The sequence below is a fragment of the Gigantopelta aegis genome, chromosome 12 (genome assembly GCF_016097555.1).
Source record: "Gigantopelta aegis isolate Gae_Host chromosome 12, Gae_host_genome, whole genome shotgun sequence".
In the NCBI taxonomy this organism is placed as follows: Eukaryota; Metazoa; Mollusca; class Gastropoda; order Neomphalida; family Peltospiridae; genus Gigantopelta; species Gigantopelta aegis.
Genome location: NC_054710.1, coordinates 45,101,154 through 45,124,373, shown reverse-complemented (window position 1 = coordinate 45,124,373; position 23,220 = coordinate 45,101,154). Strand labels below are relative to the sequence as shown.

Genomic DNA, 23,220 nt, shown 5'->3' with positions numbered 1-23,220 from the left:
TATATATATTAGCTAAAAACAAACATGCATATTGCGTATACTAATTATGCTAATTCAAAAAACGTATTAGATAATTAAAAGGTAAAATTAATTGTACATGAAAAGTTGGCCATTGTTTTAAAGGGACATACCCTAGTTTTTAAACACTACAGAATATTTTTTCTCTATTAGAGCCGTTTATTATTACTGATTTCAAACATTACTTATATTGTATTCTTTGAATTATCCATTTCCGTAGAACTGAATTGTTTCTGGTCATCCTGGTTTTTCTAATATCAATTAATGCATATTTCATATTTTTAAAAACGCACGTGCGTCTGAGAAGTAACGGTTTATTGACTCGAGTTCTAGTCTATTCTTAAGGATATTTCCCGTTTTAACGTCACAGACTCTTGTTTTACTCTGTTGTAACTTTATCCAAATGAGTTACAGGTTTGTAAATTAACTAAACGTGGTGTCCATTTTTTATGTGTTAAAACTAGGGTCTGCGCCTTTAATTTTGTACCGCAATAAAAATGTGAGATTAAACACAACCCGAGATTAAACACAACATAATAAGCTATTATTTTCTCAAAATACCAGCCTTCGTCGTATAAAAAAGTAGTTAAAACAAAAACAAAACAAACAGACAAAACCACAAAAACCACCCAACAACATAAACATTATGCATATTTGTTGCTTACTCATGATTTCATTTGTATTTCATGTTGTTTTGGTTGACAATAGATATAGGATAATGTCTCTTGTGAATTAATAATATTTGGCTTCTTTGGTTACTGCTGATTGATTTTATATTTATTGATCAGTTCTCATGTGCAAAATAAATGTTTGAGTCCACCTTTGACATTAATGTATTGTAGACATTTCAGGGCTGCATATTACGTTAGTATGTTGATGGCATTATAGTTCATAGATAGTGAAGTGGGTGGGAGGCAGTAGTCTCCTCAAAAACTATTTCAAATGTGAACGACACAACCGAAATTCATGGCCAGGGCGAATATCTCTACACAGTGCAGAGTCGAATTAACATTAGGCAAAATAGTGGTTGATTAAAATAATCTCTGTCTATAGGAGGACAGCCACTCTCGAGGATATCTTTAACTGGATATTTCATCCCTCTTGCACCACCAGAGGATTGCCAATCTCAGATTATAGGTTACTAAATCAAAACTAGCACCAAACCCTAGTTTGTTTCTCCAGATATTACAAAAGCTATTCAGATTTGTAGGAATATCTATATAAAAATAAATGACGGATATAATAATAATAATTGTCCACATCTTTTGCATCTTATAGCAAATTCATCTGTAAGTAAGTAAGTAAGTAAGTAAATAAGTAAGTAAGCATCTTATAGCAAATTCATCTGTAAGTAAGTAAGTAAGTAAGTAAGTAAGTAAGTAAATAAGTAAGTAAGCATTTTATAGCAAATTCATCTGTAAGTAAGTAAGTAATTAATAATAATAATAATAATAATAAAGACGTCTTTGTACAACTGGTAGAATGTGAGTGTTTCTTGACAGAATTCCAGATTGAATTCCATAATTTTCCTAACACGTTCTTGTTCCCTACTTCCAAACAACACACACCAGCACATACACAAACACGGCTGCTGATACCCCTGCAAATAACAAAACATAGATTATTAATACATAGGGTTAAACATTATTCAGATTTGTTTTCGTCTGCTATGAAAATTGTTTCTCATTATTACAAATACTAAATTCATTCATATTTGTCATTCATTTTATAAATCCAATATATTTTGACTACTTCAGAAATGATCGTTTTGTAGTAGGGTATGTATGCGTTGGGGATCTGGTAGAATGAAGAACAAATGCTACATTCTCTTGTGAATTTTCTTCTGGGAGTGGGTCTCATGTGGATTTACGGAGCACACAAAAATATACTAACCAATGGGTTTGCCCACAGGCCTTGTTGTCCCAGAATTATCATCGTCATTTATAGCATCTAACCCATCTGTAAATAATAATAATAATAATAATAATAATAATAATAATAATAATAATAATAATGAATGCAACAAAAGACGAGCTGTAACAATATCCAGCAATGCTACTACTACTACTACTACTGCTGCTGCTGCTGCTGCTGCTGCTGCTGCTGCTGCTGCTGCTGCTACTGCTGCTGCTGCTGCTGCTGCTGCTGCTGCTGCTGCTGCTGCTGCTGCTGCTGCTACTGCTACTACTACTACTACTACTACTACTACTACTACTGCTACTGCTGCTGCTGCTGCTGCTGCTGCTGCTGCTGCTGCTGCTACTACTGCTACTACTACTACTACTACTACTACTACTACTACTGCTGCTGCTGCTGCTGCTCCTGCTCCTGCTGCTGCTACTGCACAAGAACAGTAATAATAATATAAAGTAATAGATAAATTGCTTATTCATAGTTGTTAATGTTTTTGTTTAAGGACACAATTAGACTTTAGACTTTTGTATGCCATGATTCCTTATTGTTGTTTTTGCTGCCAGCAACCATATTTTACATTAAATACAACCCTATATTATATATATTATCGTGTTGTTTATTAGCCCAGTGGTAAAGCGCTCGCTTGATGCGCCGTTGGTTTGGGATCGATCCCCATCAGTGGGCCTATTGGTCTAGTTCTCGGTGCAGCCAGTCAAATACCGTGGTATGTGCTATTCTGTCTTTGGTATGGTGCATATAAAAGATCCACTGCTGCTAATCGAAAAGAGTAGCCCATGAAGTGGAAACAGCGGGTTTCCTCCCTCAATATCTGTGTGGTCCTTAACCGCATGGTCGACGTGATATAACCAGAAACAAAACCATTTCCTTTTTGTGAATCTACCTAGCAACTCACCTGGGGCACATTTCTTGTTGATGCTGTCAATAGTGGCTGTCAAAGAGTAGGTTACTTTGCAAGTGTCTTTTGTCTTCTGCACACACAGTGTCAAATCACGAACTAGGCTGCAGCCAAAGACAATTAAACAATAGAAATAAAATAAACAACATGTAATAACCAAAACGTTTCTGGGTCATTCTCCCAAAATGTGTAATATTGCGTTACCCACCCCTGAAGTTGATAAAAGTATAAATAGTGAGATAAACATCACCAATGACTGCTTCAACATGATACACCCGTCAAAAGTAGGTAACGGTGACCTAGTTATAGTACGCAACTTGCTCTCGTCGCAAGTTGTACTTACCTACAAGATTTTATGATCCTATATCAACTGATAAGAAATATATGGCTCGGACAAATATTTCCTTTAATGAGCAATAATAGTGGTGACCTAAACCAGACATACAGACATCCAAAGTCATGCTCCAAAACGAAGGGATATCGCCCTACAATAAGACTACCAGTCGAAGATGGGTGTATGGAAACACAAAGTGTCAATTGGCAGGATTCGAACTGTACCGATTCATGTGGCATTTGCCAGTCCAGAATCCTATCCACTTTGCCACCATCACTTCTTCAAAATAGAAATTTAACCAGTTGTTAATAACGTACTGTCAAACACCAGGTTCGAAACTAGTGTTATAGTATATATATATATATATATATATATATATATATATATATATATATATATATATATATATATGTATATATAGATATATGTGTGTATATATATATATATATATATATATATATATATATATATATATATATATATACAGAGAGAGAGAGAGAGAGAGAGAGAGAGAGAGAGAGAGAGAGAGAGAGAGAGAGAGAGAGAGAGAGAGAGAGAGAGAGAGGGGGATGCTTTTTATATACCCATCTATGATGGGTTGTACTATGGTATGGCGTTGTCCGTGCATCCGTCCGTCCGTACATCCGTCTCTTAACGTGTTCCTGTACGGAAAATAAGATGCATACAGGACAATCAAACCTCATATGTAGGAATACTCTGGAATGGCGGTGTGTCGCGTACTATTACTAGGTCACTGTGAACTACGTTTAAAGGTCTACTGCATATAACAGTAAATCCTTGTCCGGACCATATCGTGCATAGAAATGCATTAAGGATCATCAAATCTCACATGTAGGAACAATTTGGGATGACAGTGTGTCGCGTTCTATTACCAGGTTACTGTAACCTACGTTTGACGGTCTACTGCACATAACAGTAAATCCTTGGGTGAACCATATCTTGCATACAGAACCATCAAACATCACACTTAGGAAGAACTTGGGATGGTGGTGTGTCACATACAACTACTAGCTCACTGCGATACAAATGAATCAAATAGTGTGTCTATATTTTGAACACCATAGGAAAATCGTGTTTAGTGTTTGAAGACGTCAGGACTTTTCCAACTCAAAAATTTCACATAATTAGAATTGAATCATACCCGTAGCATATCCATTAATATCTATGGTTTCCCATCAAACTCCTGGCGGACGTATTTATGTACTTCGCCGGTACTCATGTTTAAAATTGCAACCAGTTTAATGATACACTCAGGAACCAATAGTCCACCATGAGAATCATGAACCAAGTAAATATAATATTTAAAAACAAAGTGTCATCTGGCAGGTGCCGATCCTAGGGAACCAATTTGACATGATATGTGACAGTCCAGCATCCTATTCACTCGGCCACCGGGGCATCAACACACATAGAAGCACGTTAACCGGTGGTTAAGAGTGTGTACAAAAATACACCACTGGCCAGAACATTTTGTAAACAAAATTTAGAACCTCTGTAAACAAAATAATAGACTAGAACCAGAACCACTGGATTAAAGTGTTTAATAACGTTTTTTACTAAATCACTCTCCACCATAATCATGTACATATTATTTATTATTTTGTTGTACATTGTATTATGCTGATAAGTTGTAAAAACTTAAAACACTAAAGAACAGGAACTTGAATCAATGTAAACTGGTAAGACTCATTGGCCAATGCACTTTGTACACATTCTAGAATCATTGGCGTCAAGTGTTTAATAAGTGTAAACTGGTAAATGACTCATTGGCCAATGTAGTTTGTAACACTGGATTCAAGTGTTCACCTAATTAATGTATACTAGTAAGATACTTATTGGTCAATGTATTTGGTACAAAGTTTAGAAGCACTTGATCCTAATGTTAAACTTTAAACTAATTAGTGTAAACACACACACAAAAATCGTTCACAATGTACTTTATATACATTTTAGAAGCACTGAATGTTCTTACATCATGTGTATATATTGAAGGATGTTGCAAGTGGACAGTGACAGAGGGCAAATGCAATACAAATAAAAGGAAATGAGTTTACAAACCTGCACCAGAAGTTAGTATCCAAATATTTTCCCATGGAGTCAGAGCCAGGCATTTTAATGGTTGACAGGCACCTGTTCAGCGGATCACATGTATTGATATTTGCTGTGACGGAAAACACTGAAAAGAAATTTAAAGTTGTTTTTAATTGAATGAATTTAATGTTCTTTCTAGAGAAAAGACTGAAACAAAAGAAAGAAATGTTTTATTTAACGACACACTCAACACATTTTATTTACGGTTATATGGCGTCAGACATATGGTTTAGGACCACACATATACTGAGAGAGGAAATCCGCTATCGGCACTTCATGGGCTACTCTTTTCGATTAGCAGTATGGGATATTTTATATGCACTATCCCACAGACAGGATAGTACATACTACGACCTTTGTTACACCAGTTGTGGAGCACTGGCTGGAACGAGAAATAGCCCAATGGTTCCACCGACGGGGACCGATCCTGGACCGATCGCGCATCAAGTGAACGCTTTACCACTGGGGTACGTCCCGCCCCCGAAGAGAATGAGCGTATTTGAATGAGTTTTAATGACACATCTTTGTAATCTTGCACACATTAAACTCTTTGCTGTACATAAATATGACTTGGGACATACTAATGTCGGCTATTGTTTATACTTTTTGTTAAGTATACTTCGCTTTTTAATGGCAGTATATTTCTATTGTAACGCTCTAGACAAAGACCGGCCTCGGTGACGTCGTGGTTAGGCCATCGGTCTACAGGCTGGTAGGTACTGGGTTCGGATCCCAGTCGAGGCATGGGATTTTTAATCCAGATACCGACTCTTTCTTTCTTTCTCTAGACAAAATGTAGAAACAGACAAAATTAATGTGCTGGACGCAAATTAGCCATAACCTAAAGGGCCACACCTAGTGGATTGTAGTGGGCAGATCCATTCAGAAAGAATAACAACAAAAGTACCTTTTTAATTTAAAAAATCCTTTGAGCTAGCTGGATAATACTCTATATTACTATGCACCGATTCTTTTGTTTTGTTTTTATTCTCCCTAGTAATTTGTGAACGGCCTCGGTGGCGTAGTGGTAGGCCATCGGTCTACAGGCTGGTAGGTACTGGGTTCGGATCCCAGTCGAGGTATGGGATTTTTAATCCAGATACCGACTCCAAACCCTGAGTGAGTGCTCCGCAAGGCTCAATGGGTAGGTGCAAACCACTTGCACCGACCAGTGATCCATAACTGGTTCAACAAAGGCCATGGTTTGTGCTATTCTGCCTGTGAGAAGCGCAAATAAAAGATCCCTTGCTGCTAATCGAAACGAGTAGCCCATATAGTGGCGACAGCGGGTTTCCTCTCAAACTCTGTGTGGTCCTTAACCATATGTCTGGTGCCATACAACCGTAAATAAAATGTGTTGAGTGCGTCGTTAAATAAAACATTTCTTTCTTTTTTTCCCTAGTAATTTTAGGCTAGGTATTAGGTATAAAAATGTGTCGTGGAGTTGTTAAAGAAACACCTTTCCTTTAAATAGAAATATCAATATTTTAAATAGAACTTTTCCATTACACTGACCTGGACATGCTTGATCGTAGAGCACAGTCACTTCCGGCATGGTGTACTTCGTTGTTGACTCAATGCCGCACATCACCATTCTGTCTGCCAGGCAGGTGATCACTTCACTCGTTTTTCTGAAGAATAAGCAACATATTTCATAATGCAACAAATTTATGAAAGAAACACAAAAGAGTTAAAAGTGTGTTTTGTTTAACGACACCACTACAGCACTGTGATTTATTTGTCAACGGCTATTATATTAATTAATTTTAATATAATCTTTGAGAGGAAACCCGCTACATTTTTCCATTAGTAGCAAAGGATTGTTTTTATAACATATACCACACCCTTTGATACACCAGTCATGGATCACTGGCTGGAAGTATGCACCGATCGAGTGTTTTACCACTAGGCTACGTCCTGCCCCATGAAAGAAAAGTGCAAAATAATATAGTGGTGAAACACGTAATATTTAGGAGAAGGATAATATAGTGGTGAAAACGTAATATTTAGGAGAAGGATAATATAGTGGTGAAAACGTAATATTTAGGAGAAGGATAATATAGTGGTGAAACCCGTAATATTTAGGAGAAGGATAATATAGTGGTGAAAACGTAATATTTAGGAGAAGGATAATATAGTGGTGAAACACGTAATATTTAGGAGATGGATCATATAGTGGTGAAACACGTAATATTTAGGAGAAGGATAATATAGTGGTGAAACACGTAATATCTAGGAGATGGATAATATAGTGGTGAAACACGTAATATCTAGGAGAAGGATAATATAGTGGTGAAACACGTAATATCTAGGAGAAGGATAATATAGTGGTGAAACACGTAATATTTAGGAGATGGATAATATAGTGGTGAAACACGTAATATTTAGGAGAAGGATAATATAGTGGTGAAACACGTAATATCTAGGAGATGGATAATATAGTGGTGAAACACGTAATATCTAGGAGAAGGATAATATAGTGGTGAAACACGTAATATTTAGGAGAAGGATAATATAGTGGTGAAAACGTAATATTTAGGAGAAGGATAATATAGTGGTGAAAACGTAATATTTAGGAGAAGGATAATATAGTGGTGAAACCCGTAATATTTAGGAGAAGGATAATATAGTGGTGAAAACGTAATATTTAGGAGAAGGATAATATAGTGGTGAAACACGTAATATTTAGGAGATGGATAATATAGTGGTGAAACACGTAATATTTAGGAGAAGGATAATATAGTGGTGAAACACGTAATATCTAGGAGATGGATAATATAGTGGTGAAACACGTAATATCTAGGAGAAGGATAATATAGTGGTGAAACACGTAATATTTAGGAGAAGGATAATATAGTGGTGAAACACGTAATATTTAGGAGATGGATAATATAGTGGTGAAACACGTAATATTTAGGAGATGGATAATATAGTGGTGAAACACGTAATATCTAGGAGATGGATAATATAGTGGTGAAACACGTAATATCTAGGAGATGGATAATATAGTGGTGAAACACGTAATATCTAGGAGATGGATAATTAGTGGTGAAACACGTAATATCTAGGAGAAGGATAATATAGTGGTGAAAAACGTAATATTTAGGAGATGGAGAATGTAGTGGTGAAACACGTAATATTCAGGAGATGGAGAATGTGGTGGTGAAACATGTAATATTTAGGAGATGGAGAATGTAGCAAAGTGGTAGAATAATGATTTTGTGAATTACGATTCTTAGTGGATGTTTTTAGTTGATATTAAGACAAATTTCATGTTTGAAGCATTACCATTTACCATGCCTAGAGGTTGAAAATCACGAATTTAAACGTATGGCTTAATAGAAACTTCAGGAGTATTTATATGATTGTGCTCTTTTATCTATTTGTGAAATAACGCAATGGTGCGTGTGTGTTGGGGGGGGGGGGGGGGGGAGAGGGCAGCAACTTTTAAAATTTGACATTAATGAACTAATTAATACTAAGAGCTGCACATGCCCCCTACCTGAGGCACCCAGAGGTATAAGAAGTGGCTGTTGAATAAACACATTATATAACAGCACTGGCTTTTATAGAAAAACAACAAAAACAACAACACAATACAGACTTTTGAATCCTTGGTGGATCCTCGATTTATGTATATGGCTTGTGCAAAAATTAAAACCCCCCAAATACTTGTCGCAAATGATGAAAAGGACACAGTAGACTTACGTGCAATACTGGCTGACTACTGCGGCAGAAAACCCAGTCACCGATAGATCAGAGGTCTGTTGTGGGAACTTTGAAATGCACGTATCGATGTGCATGCACTGAGAGACTGGTAATTTGACTGAAATATTAAGCATGTTTAATTAATGGTCCGACTATTCGTCAAGACAATAATAAATGAAGAATTGATCAATATAATCATAGGCGTCGAACAACGATGATAACTGGGCGAATGACATTTTATGTAGCATCGTCGTTCAACTGAGGGGAAGGATCATTCTGACGATATCAGCATCAGTTTGGGGATGAGTGGGTCACTCCACCGGACACTCGATTGTGACACACGTGTGCATTTACACATCACAGTATATTTGTATGTTCATATATACATATATTTATCGACGTACTGAACAACAATGATTTCAATGACGAAACAGCTAGCAACTGCTTAGGCTATATCACCATAGGGTGTTTGTCGTCAGGATCACATGTTAAAAGGAACAACTAGCAGTTTGGCAGAAATAATAAAATATTACGTCAGATTCATTTTGTTTATTTATGTCTTTATTAACGTTTAATTTGAAATATTTATTTATATGCTTATTGTTCGTGTGTTTGCCGGGTATCATGCAACTAGCCTTATGGAGGTACATGTAGTATCAGATCAAATGCAAAACAAACTTCTGAATATTGCAATTTTCTCTTTCACAATAAAAAAAATAAAAAAATGTTATTCTATTTAACAATACAACTAGAGAACACTCATTAATTAATCATCAAATTTTGGATAACAAATCATTTGATAATTCTCTTCATTTTTCAGAACAAACCCGCCACATTTTTCCTTGTGCAAAGAATCAGTAGGTGTGCCTGGCAGTTCGTTCCTATAACAAACCAAGCACCTTAGCAAAGAATCAGTGGGTGTGCCTGGCAGTTCGTTCCTATAACAAACCAAGCACCTTAGCAATGTATCAGTAGGTGTGCCTGGCAGTTCGTTCCTGTAACAAACCAAGCACCGTAGCAAAGAATCAGTGGGTGTGCCTGGCAGTTCGTTCCTATAACAAACCAAGCACCTTAGCAAAGAATCAGTGGGTGTGCCTGGCAGTTCGTTCCTATAACAAACCAAGCACCTTAGGTGAGTGCTCTCATAATAACAAACTTAAATAACACACAAATATAAACATATGTATTTTTAATCTCTACCTGTTGGACATCTTCCCATCCACAACTGCAGCTTGTTTGAAAGACTTTGAAAGATGTTATGATTTGGTGCTTGTGTTAGATCCAAGCCGCATGGTTTCATACTCCACGAGACACAGGCGGTGACTTTTGTCAGTAATCTGAAAGTAAATACATATCATAACTGCTGACAGATAGATACTCATGGAAAGAAAATTATGTGAACCAAGCAAAACGGTCTCAAAATAAATGCAACGTTTGTAAATGGCTGAACGTTGACAATAGTGATGACATCGATATAGTTGTGCATAACGTCTCAAAATGTTTACGGATGATTAAAACTAACTTCATGAAAACAACTCTACGTGATTTAGATCTATTCCTACATTTAGAAACACACACTTTACGGATGATTACAACTAACTTCATGAAAACAACTCTACGTGATTTAGATCTATTCCTACATTTAGAAACACACACTTTACGGATGATTACAACTAACTTCATGAAAACAACTCTACGTGATTTAGATCTATTCCTACATTTAGAAACACACACTTTACGGATGATTACAACTAACTTCATGAAAACAACTCTACGTGATTTAGATCTATTCATACATTTAGAAACACACACTTTACGGATGATTACAACTAACTTCATGAAAACAACTCTACGTGATTTAGATCTATTCATACATTTAGAAACACACACTTTACGGATGATTACAACTAACTTCATGAAAACTCTACGTGATTTAGATCTATTCCTACATTTAGAAACACACACTTTACGGATGATTACAACTAACTTCATGAAAACACCTCTACGTGATTTAGATCTATTCCTACATTTAGAAACACACACTTTACGGATGATTACAACTAACTTCATGAAAACAACTCTACGTGATTTAGATCTATTCCTACATTTAGAAACACACACTTTACGGATGATTACAACTAACTTCATGAAAACAACTCTACGTGATTTAGATCTATTCCTACATTTAGAAACACACAATTTACGGATGATTACAACTAACTTCATGAAAACAACTCTACGTGATTTAGATCTATTCCTACATTTAGAAACACACACTTTACGGATGATTACAACTAACTTCATGAAAACAACTCTACGTGATTTAGATCTATTCCTACATTTAGAAACACACACTTTACGGATGATTACAACTAACTTCATGAAAACAACTCTACGTGATTTAGATCTATTCCTACATTTAGAAACACACACTTTACGGATGATTACAACTAACTTCATGAAAACAACTCTACGTGATTTAGATCTATTCCTACATTTAGAAACACACACTTTACGGATGATTACAACTAACTTCATGAAAACAACTCTACGTGATTTAGATCTATTCCTACATTTAGAAACACACACTTTACGGATGATTACAACTAACTTCATGAAAACAACTCTACGTGATTTAGATCTATTCCTACATTTAGAAACACACACTTTACGGATGATTACAACTAACTTCATGAAAACAACTCTACGTGATTTAGATCTATTCATACATTTAGAAAAAACACACTTTACGGATGATTACAACTAACTTCATGAAAACAACTCTACGTGATTTAGATCTATTCCTACATTTAGAAACACACAATTTACGGATGATTACAACTAACTTCATGAAAACTTTACGGTTTTTTTCTTCCTTTTGTTTTTCTTATTTTGTTTTTTGACATACATTTTGTATCCTATATTAATCTATGATAGATTTAAACATATATTGATTTGCTGTACCTTTTTGCTCTACACTTGTGCATTACATGGACAGGCGCGGATCCAGGGAATTTTATTAGAGGGGGCCCAAAAGCCGTTCTTGTTTTTGAAAATAAATTTCAAGGTCCTTGACATATGGTCGGGATAGGATTGGTGTATTCTGTAATATATATTGTTTGACCAAAAATAAGGGGGGGGGGGGGGCTGAATCCGCGCCTGATAGACCTGTATATGTCTGTTTGCTAATCCCAATTCACATATTGTAAATAAATATTGTAAAAAAAAAATATAAAACATAATTCTAGTTTTTTAAAACTGCCAATTACACAGTACACTTGTGATAAGTTTATTATAGAAGGAAGAAAGGAAGGACATGTTTTATTTAACAACGCGCTCAACACATTTTACTTACGATTGTATGGCGTCAGATATATATGGTTATGGACCACACAAATATATAGAGAGGAAAACCCGCTGTCACCACTTAGTAAGCAATCTTTTATATGCACCATCCCACAGACAGGATAGTATATACCACGGCCTTTGTTTCACCAGTCGCAGAGCACTGGCTGGAACAAGAAATAGCCCAATGGGGCCAACAACGTGGATCGATCCTAAACCAATCACGCATCAACCGAGCGCTTTACCAATTCATTATGATGATTATATACATTTAAGTTGAAATACACTGTTCTTGGAACACAACATAGCCAGGTATATGCTCTCCAACAATGACCTGAATGGTTAGTAATTTAACGTATATTAGATTGAAGAAGACTATGCAGTACTTCTTTTCCGCATTCTTTAACCTGGCTTCTAACATCAGTACTAGATGACTGGACCTGTCCATACTATACCGTGACATAATGTGGAAGGAGCTAATGTTAGTCTTAGGCCTGACCTTAATGGTTAGTACTTTAACGTGTATTAGACTGATGGGAAATATGTAGTACTTCTTTCCCGCAATCTTTAACCTGGTCTCTGACATCAGTACTAGATGTCTGGACCAGTCGATACTACACCGTCACATAATTGTCCCGCTTTCCAGTAACATGATTCCGTGTGCATTTTATCATGCGCGTTTCTGTGAGCGGAAATGTGCTTTTCTGTATCTGCCTTTTCGCAATCGGATCACTCTACAGAATTGTACTTTGCCAGGGTGTACTTTAAGCCGAAAGTAACTGCTTTACGTTATAACTTCACAGCGCTTTTTTCCAGCGAAATGGCATATATGGAAAAGGCACTATGTAAATGCATTGCTTCGATAAACTCGCGAACAGTAATGCATGCGAACACGAGTAAATGGAAAGCTGATACATTATGATATCACAAGACATAGGGGGGGGGGGGGGGGGGGGGGGTATTCTTTTTATCATCCATTATCATTCTTTTCATTTGCGACAATTGTAAACAATGTCAGTAATGTGCGCTGAATGGCACTATATTTGGCAGCGGTAGACTCGTTAACTAGCAGAATGACAGTGGCGTGACGTCAGTAATGATAAAAAAGCGATATCTCCAAGCAGAATAGCGCAGGAAATATCCCAAATTATAGTGACAGCGATATCTCCTACAAAAGCTTTTAATGGATAATATATGATATGAAAATTAATTTTTAGTTACCGACACCATGACGTTGGATCAGTGTAGCTGCCTGTTACGTCTGTGAAATTGATTTGACTCATACATGATTCAAATTCGACACAGTCCGACAGTTGGGCACTTGCTGTTTGAAAATCTAAATTAAAATAAAGGAAACAAAAATTACACAGAATACAACCCAATATAAACAAATTAAATATATTTCACATACACGATAATATATTTTCGCATATTATATATTTCACAATTTAAATTTAATATTTAATTAAGTCATAAAACGCACATGCAAACTTTTCTTTTTTTACGGTTGTGTGTGTATGTGTGTGTTTTGTGTTTGTTTTTGTATCTTTGTTTTGTTTTGTTTTCTTGGGGGTTTTATTTTTTATTTTTGTTTTTGTTTTTGTTTGAAGTTGCTTGTTGTTTTGTTGTTTTGTTTTTTCTTGGGATGATTGGGTTATTCAAAGTGGTAGTAACAGGTATCTTTCATTTAGAAAAACATTAATGCATGAAACTAACTATAAGGATACCTTGGCATACTGATGTAAAATCATCTCGGAGTGAGGAAAACGTGAAGTCGGTTGTGAACGTCACATCGCATGTTGTCAGAGATCCATCAATACAAGTTAGCGCCGTGGGAAAAAGTCTGCATAATATATAAAAACACAAAGCGTTAATTTGCCAGGATTCGAACGTACTACATCGAGTTGCATGGCATTTAAATGCAAAACAACACAGCACAATAATGGGTGTTCAACATTTGATTTTTGATGGTTTTGGCAATGTTTGTCATTGGTTTAATGCAAATTTATTAAATAAAAACAAATATTTCATACACTTTATGGTGCAGAATATAAAAATATAAAGAAAAGCAAATGAAGATATTATATATATATAATATATGTATATACATTATAATAATAATAATAATAATAATAATAATAATAATAATAATAATAATAATAATAATAAATAATAATAATAATAATAATATATATAATATACAATTGTTCACAAGTAATAACTGTTTATAATTGTTTATAATTAGCTTAAGAAACCACATAATGGAAGTGAGCATCCATTTAAAAAAAAAAAAACTCAAGAAAAAGAATATAAGTGAGTATAAGTTTAAATGAGTATAAGTTTTCATGAAAATAATTATATAAAACCTAGTAGAGTAGACGGCACGGAATTAGACAATTATAACAGAACCACATTTTGAAAAACAGAGACTAGAACATGCGTCGATGTACCAGAGTATTACATGCAGTAAATGTAATGTAAAATAATATAAACGTAAAACAACCTACATACTAGCCACATATTTTAATAGAGCGAGGAAGGAAATGTTTTATTTAACGACGCACTCAACACATTTTGTTTACGTTTTTATGGCGTCGGACATATGGTTAAGGACCACACATATACTGAGAGAGAAAATCCGCTGTCGCCACTTCATGGGCTACTCTTTTCGATTAGCAGTAAGGAATTTTTATATGCACCATCCCACAGACAGTATAGCACATACCACGGTCTTCGATATACCAGTCGTGGAGCACTGGCTGGAGCGAGAAATAGCCCACCGACGGGGATCGATCCCAGACTGACCGCGCATCAAGCGAACGCTTTACCACTGGGCTACGTCCAGCTCCTAACACAGAGCGAGATGCATCGAACAAAATACAGAGAACAACTACTACGGACAATAATGACCGAAAACCAACTTACGGACAGGCAGATGTCATTGCTGTGGATGAAAATGTCGGTTGTGCAAGCTGAGTTATCGGCTGCATGCAGTTTCCCGATCCACTGCATGCAGGTGGTGGCAGGTCAGCTGCAATATAAAATGTCATATATTGTCAGGGTTTCTGCCAGAGGTTAAAACGGGTATGGCGCCATACCCAAATATTTTTGCAGATTTGTTTTTTAAGTTAACTTTTTGATACAATTATCATTACTGTATGATTTTCTCAACGCTAACCTTAATCTTAACACATTTTCTTTCTTGTGAAGACCCCCATACCCTCTGTTGACTGAGGTTGCATTTAATTCCATAGTGCCATACCCAAACATTTCTTTCTGATTGTATATCGAAATTATTTTAGGCGATAGCCCTACTGTGTTTCCCGATTTGCGGATGTATATTGGCGTTTTATTGGCGACGTATCATCCACATCAACAAAAGTATAAGCCTCACACCAGTTGGTGAGAACATCATTTGTTATTTTTGATAACACATATAGTATTAACACACATACGTGCGATAACATTTTAAAGACAAAATGACTGGCTGCTCCTAGGTGATGACCAGGTCACCAGTGTCATACCATCCAAAGAAAAACAAGCACAATCGATTCGATCACTCCGTGACATACATGTTAACCTGAAATTGACTTGTCTGGGCCGTTCATAGGTTTTAGTTGGAAAAGGCGTTTAAATTTATTTTAAAACTGTTTTCTGAAGATATGTAAGAAATAGAATAGTACATTCGTGTCCATTAGATACCATCTTACCATTTATCTTACAACTCGTTGTTTACAAACGTATCCAACTCACTTTCACTCGGTCGATATGTTTGTAAATAACTCGATTTCTACTTAACTATTCTATATTATGAATCTTTGCCACATTAGTTTACCATATATATATATATATATATATATATATATATATTCCTTATTTCAATTTATATAGGTGATCGATCGGCTGAAAAGTGATTCGTGGTCATCTGACTTTAGCTTACAATAAGCTGCTAACTGTGGCAAGGTGATGTATGGTCATCTGACTCTATAGCTTACCATAAGCTGCGAACTGCCGCAGTGATCCATGGTCACCAGACTATAGGTTACTCTAAGCTGCTAAATGTGGCATGGTGTTTTATGGTCATCTGACTCTATAGCTTACCATAAGCTGAGAATTATTGCAAGGTGATTCATGATCATTTGATTCTATAGCTTACCATAAGCTACGAACCTTTATACAGTGATTTATGGTCATCAAACTCCATTGCTTACCATAAGCTGCGACCTGTTGCTCGTTGATTCATGGCCATTTGACTATAGCTTACCATTTGGACAGAACTTGTGGAACTCATCCCGGGCATCTCTTACTAGCTCCAGCTGACTTTGACTTGCTCTCGCTTGACAGGAATGTTTAGTCCACAGCAAACAGTTCAAACTCACTTTACTTAATCTGCAACACACACCACAACAGAGGTCATAATTATTACAAAGGGAATACTGAAGAAGATTAGTAGTTGTTTTAGTATTTTTTATGAAAAGCTTAGCATTATCATATTTCGTGTTAGTTTTGCCTAACACCCCACCCCACCCCCCAAAAAAACCAACCCCACCCAACAACATCAGACCCCCCCCCCAAACAAAACAACAATAACAACAACAACAAAAACACCCAATAAATAAACAAACAAACAAACTGACAGCCTTATTCACAAGATAAAGATAACCATGTTCAAATCATGATAAGATTTATAAAGTATTTTCCAGTATAGCTTTTTTTTTTTACAATAAAGGGACCAAATCATGATTCAGTATGTTATGCTATCCTACAATAAAATATCGTAGTCCAACACATCACTGTTTGGTTTGTGTTGATGCATATGGGTTACACCTAATTACGTAGAGTACCTAAGGCAACTCATTTCAATAACAAATTGCACACCGAGTCAATTAGTGGGTCAAATTAGGGTACTTTTTCTTTCACTGAAATCATTCCTTTGTTTTAAAAATGTATTGAGCATGTTTTATGTTAAAATGACAGTGGTTTGCAGACAATTCAATTATCTTTAGAATGTGAGTTATTTTATAAAAATTGGTCATCAGGTCCAAATATTGTTGCAATTTATGTAAATGGTTATGCTTTTTACAACGACAGTCTATACCTCATGCTATATGGACATTAAGTATTTAAAAATTATGTCAAATTAAATCATGTTGCACTGAATTTTCTCACAAATAATTAACATTTATGATTTAGGAGTAAAAAGTGCAATAGTTTGTAATATTACAAACATGTAAAAAATTAAGGCAACTTATAGGTTTGTCACAATGTTGTTTTTAATTGTAGTGTCCGTAACCATCTAATACTTTTTGACTTGATCAAAGTAATTCTACATCCATATGAGGTTTACAAATCAGATGTACGGGGAAACGGCAACGTAACAGAAACATGAAGTAGCTAAAGGATTTGAAAATTTGTAGTGTCCAATACTGTAGTATCCGTAACCTTTCTGAAAACATCATTATAAATTTAGATACTTTATAAAAAAAATACCAAAATATTCACTTAAATGTTGTATTTTATTTTGTAAGGCTACAACATGTTAAAATAAGAACAAACATAAATAATATAGCTGAATTGGTAATTGTTATTTTATCCAGCATTCACGCTTAAAAATAACAAATTATTATTAGCAGGACATTCCTCATTCTGAAAATATTTTTGAATTGTGCTGAGTGTTTTAGCTAACTTTTAACTTGTAAAACCAACTAAGATCACAACGAGACAAAACACTGAAGATAGAAAAATGTTTTTTTTTTAGTCAAATAATTCCAGATGATTTTATATCTAAAACCCAGGTTTTTTTTGGTAGTATCCATAACCAAATATTACTGACTTTACTATTTCAGGTTATTTGCCTGTCTAAGTTGAGTATAAATCTGTATATTGAGCCTTAAAATAACCTTATTACAAATAGTTGGAAATGGAATTATAATGTTAAAATATCTCAGTACAACTGACAGTTTTATTTTATCTATTACAGTCATATTTATTAGTCATGTGATGCACAACAGCATACATGGTTCTTTAACAGTCAGTTAAATCTTAGATAAAATAAATATTATGTTTATAATTGTTAATGAATCAGACATCCTGGCAAATAAATACCACAATATTAGTTTGATGAAGTGCATTTATGTCTTGTTATATATAAAATTGTAGTGCCCATAACCTTCACGTGAAAAAGAAAGAAGCTAAACTTGAATTTATAAATCCCATTGGTACATTTTTCAATAGCGAAATGAGCATACTTTTATTGAAATAAAGTTTAGTTAGATCTACAATGAACTGGCAATACAGACAGAAATGAAGTGATAAACATTTTATAAATATAGCATACCTTAACAGTAAATCCATGGCAAAGATAAAATATATAAGTATTACAGCAATAATTACACCATTAATGTATTGGAATACATTAAAAAAAAGTAAATAAACATTCATTTAGTTATGTCTGTAACCACCCTTTGATGGCAGATGAAAAAGAGCTAAACGTTTTTGTCAGTGATATTTGCTGAACAAAAGTTTGGACTTAAAAAACTTTAAACATTACTTTTGAGTACCACACTTAAACTTTATTTTTGGACCCATGTGGAAGTGAATGGCGCCCTTTATTTAAAAAGCCAAGCACCATTATGCAGTGTATACTAGTAAGACAAACAAACTGAAAACAAAATGGATGAATGAATGATTTTTTATTATTATTTTTTTTTTTTTTATCCCACTGCCTCCTTTCCATTCTCTCCTTTGAATTCCATCTCATTTCTTCCCGAACTGGCAACTCTTCCTATCTTTCAACTTCTTTCGCTGTCCACCTCCACATCCCAGTCCTTGTCTTTCCAACCGCGACAGGTGCTTGTCTCTTGTGGCTATCAGTGCCACACACTTGCCATTCCCCATCAGTTTTTAGCTGTGGGCTTAGTCTGACTACTTCGGGGAGTGTTCATTAGTTACTTCTGGCATTGTTAAGAGGCACTTGTAACCACCTACTATGCACCCCTACTACCGGCGGTCGTTAGTTAGTGCCGTGAGTCAGACCAGCTTTATTAGCGGCAGAGGACGAGGGTGCCAGGTGGGTGCAGGGAAATACACAGAGACTGCACCCGTGGAGGAAGTTGAGACAGGTAGGCGATGGTGTGGACAGCTCAGAAGGCAGAGTCGGAGGAAACTGACAGAAAGGGTCGAAACAGATTGAAATCGTGAGAGTAATTGGAAAGTTTTTTATATTAAGATAATGGGAATGATAGGCTATGAATGAATGAATTGATGAATGGGTAAAACAACTAAAGAATGGATGTATACCTGTAAGTATACATAATACATATAGTCTAGTGGGATTTCTGAAAAAGACCCTATATAATAATCAAGGAGCATTTTGGGGTAAAATTTGGGAACCAGACTTTTTAGCATAATTCAGGTATGTCTAATTTGCATAAACAAAATGGCCACCAAATTGCCAATTTTGGACACTTGTTGAACAATGTTCTGCAATAAGTCTGTAACCAGGCAAGTACAATGACAAATGAAGTGTGTATACCTATGTTTTGAGGGTTAGACAATAGGATTAAGACGTTTTTAAAGTAATATGTTGTACACAATGCTAATAAATATGCAAATTAGCGGCCACAATTACAGAAACGTCATGTTTCTCTAATATATCTGTAACTAGGCAAGCACACATGACAAATGAGTGTCTATACCTATGTTTTGAGGGTCCGAGAATGTGATCAGTGATAAGCCAGATGCTTAATTATGTAAATTAGCTACCAATGAATTACATAACAATCCATGTATCAATACTCAATTGTAAGGTTCCCAACTTTACCCTAAAATACTTCTTGATGCTTATGCAGGAATGATGGGGCAGTGGGTCTCACTCACAAATGCCTCATCCTGAAGTCTGGTAGAATGAACTGTTTGTTGGACTAGACCATAGTCATACGAGTTTGGTCATCACTCTGTTGCTGACATGCACACATTGCTGTGCATCAAAACCTGGATTTTCGGTATTTGCAACGACGCATTCTGCATTGCTTCCTGCATGCACACGACGTAATTTCCAGGCAACAATCTGTGATCGGACTCAATGACATCAGAATGGGCTGTAGCCCTGAATCACCATGTTTCCATCCCATGTCCGCGGGTGTAGGAAGCTCAGGTACGGCACAGTGAGCATTTCTCCAAACCATTGCTTGATAATGTACTCGCATCAAATGGAAGCAGAGAGCATCACTTATCGGTGACATTGCTTCTGGTTTACCAGTCTTAGAGAACAGTATATGCCTTGCTGCACCAACGGAGTCTGTTGTGTGCACATCATATATTCTGCAGACAAACGTTTCTGAAGATCGAATGGTCTCCTCTGTGAGTTCACCGATTCCCAAGTTTATGTGCAACTGATGGTGCTCTCTGAAGACTTTCCATGATGACCTTTCGGTGTGATATGTGATGTAGGATGTGGTGTTGCACCCTGTTAATGCATGGAATGGTAACATAATTGTTGCTGAATCTCTAGGTAGGTTGTTGAAAACCACATCAGTGGGTATATATCGCCGTTTCTTAGTGGTACCAGACATCATCCAGAGGTGTTCACATTGTACACGTGGGAAGTGGGAAACCAAAAGCATGAGAACATTAATATCCCTTGATATATCAACAACTGTATTGAACTGGCTGTGCACAGCATGTAATACCAACCTAGTGTCAGCTTCTTCATGTATGGCTCTCAGTTGAGTCAAATCAGTGGTTGTCTTTGATAACCAAACATCAAGGTCCTCTCTGAATTCCTCAGCAACTACAATCTCCTTATCATCAGGTGCCCGAGAACACCGTTCCTCAGACAGGAAACGTGCAAGATCAACTTTATTATCAGGGAGCTACAGAAAGTTTGTCCAGTTGTTTGGACGAGGCACATCACGACCTGGTTGGCCAAGCTGTTTTCGTGTGTCGTGTCCTGATAGCACACTTGATTGTCTCTTCTGTATGTCTGTTGAACAGAACGTCTACCCGTTAATAGTTAGAACCTGCCTTCAGTACTACTCTTACATATGTGTCGGTCAAATCCCAAAAGGTCACTGCATTGTCAGGCTTTCCCAGAGCAACCACCAGTGCTTGTTCATCAATCATGAGGCAAGACGATGAGTCATGATGTTCAATAGCTTCGGGACAGACTATGTCTTTAGTTAACTATCTGCCAGTACGGACTTGTTTCCAGTGCAGAGTGTACCATTTATTTCAGCAAGTGATACAGGAACTGGCAGAAGCTCATACTTTAGAACAGCTGGCAAGCCAACTGGACGACCTGCCTCATAGGCAGTAACAAGCCATTGGAGGACATGTCTGTCTGCCTTCAGGATAATTTTCTTGTCCGTGTCTTTAGTGTCTTTGATCACTTCATACAGAGATGTAAATGTTTTTGTATTACTCCTGTGTAGGGACGCATGGATTGGGACATCTGGCTTGTCACCTTACTCAGGTACAATCATCCTCTGCTCAACGGATGTAATCACTTCTTCTTGTCCGAGTTCTTTGACAAAAAGTAACGATTTTTTGATTGCCTCTGTTGCAATGACCCTTGTGAAACTGATGCAAATACCTTGACTCTCTGGAAGGCCGAGATCAATGCCATCTCGTCGTCGTCGTCCCACTTTTGCCGTGATTTGGTAGTTTCATTGTGAATACGTGTATTGCCAGGACATGCGTTTCAGCTCAAAATGTGTAATTGAGGTACCCATTGTGCTATCATCCAGATGAGTCAAAACCTACTCATTTTGAGTAACCAGGAATTACAATGTACTATATCATGTGTAGCACGTTAATCACTTTGAGTAAACTAATAATGATTAATGAGTATTTTGTTGTTACTCAAAATGGGTATGGCATGTGACTCAAGACTTGACTCATCTAGGGAATAGCTCTGTGAGTAGCCTAATTACTCAGTTTGAGTAACCTGTCTAATTCAAGTCAAGCAAATACCAATGGGTAACCAGTGTTATGGTCCAATGGAAAAACACTGGAGTAAAGCGAGGTAAGGTTTCAAAGTTATCATTCAACATAAAGATAACTATAGACTGTTGGGGCTTTGTTGACTATAGTGCATCAGATGGGAAAATTGATTCAGTGAATCCCCTGGGGAAAATACATTTAGGGAATCCCCTTTCTCAAACCCTTGGATTACTCAGAGATAACTCTAGGATTACCAAAGGGTTAACCCCCGAGTTATTTTCAACTTTGGGTTCTAGTTGGATTAGGAGCAGGTTAACTATAAGTTAACTCAACCATAACTCAATCCTGCCTAACTCAAGATTTGACCTCACCCACTCTCTGAAACTCAAAACATCGGTCTAGACACTTCATTTGTCATGTTTGCTTGTCTAGTTACAGATATATAGGAGAAAACTTATTTTTCTGTAATGGCGGCCGCTAATTTGCATATTTAAGAGTATGCCTACCACTGATTACTTTAATATGCCTTAATCACATTCTCTGACCATCAAAACGCAGGTATATACACTTGATTTGTAATTTTTGCTTGTCTGATAACAGAGTTATTTTAGAAAATGGTTCAAGAAGTGTCCAAAATTGGCAATTTGGCAGCCATTTTGTTTATGCAAATTACATGGTCAAAAACTAAGCATTTCGCTAGGGAACCGGGTTTATCGGACGCAGCATTACCTGAGTTATACTAAAACGTCTGGTTCCCAACTTTCCCCCTAAACATGCTCCTAACAGTCACATTTTTCAGAAATCCCAATAGACTAATTTACTCGAATACTATACATACATACCGGCACACATCATGAGGGTTAATTAAGCTGACGGGTTTCCTGGGGTCATAGGGTAGAGAGACACAAGCAGAGTAGGCCGAGCAGTTACT

At 36.3% G+C, this 23,220-nt stretch overlaps 1 protein-coding gene across 1 annotated transcript; it reads right to left on the bottom strand.

Annotated features, from left to right (window-relative positions):
* Window positions 1-376: 376 nt before the first annotated feature.
* On the bottom strand, window positions 377-21,972 carry LOC121386092. Its single transcript, XM_041516891.1, has 12 exons — window positions 21,940-21,972; window positions 16,612-16,783; window positions 15,273-15,378; window positions 14,075-14,190; window positions 13,569-13,683; window positions 10,203-10,339; window positions 9,003-9,120; window positions 6,810-6,925; window positions 5,262-5,379; window positions 2,846-2,952; window positions 1,912-1,977; window positions 377-1,618 (listed from the first exon to the last, which is right to left on the bottom strand). The coding sequence occupies exons 1-12, from the start codon at window positions 21,970-21,972 to the stop codon at window positions 1,566-1,568; spliced, it is 1,257 nt and encodes a 418-aa protein (XP_041372825.1). The 3' UTR covers window positions 377-1,565.
* Between the last annotated feature and the right edge of the window lie 1,248 nt (window positions 21,973-23,220).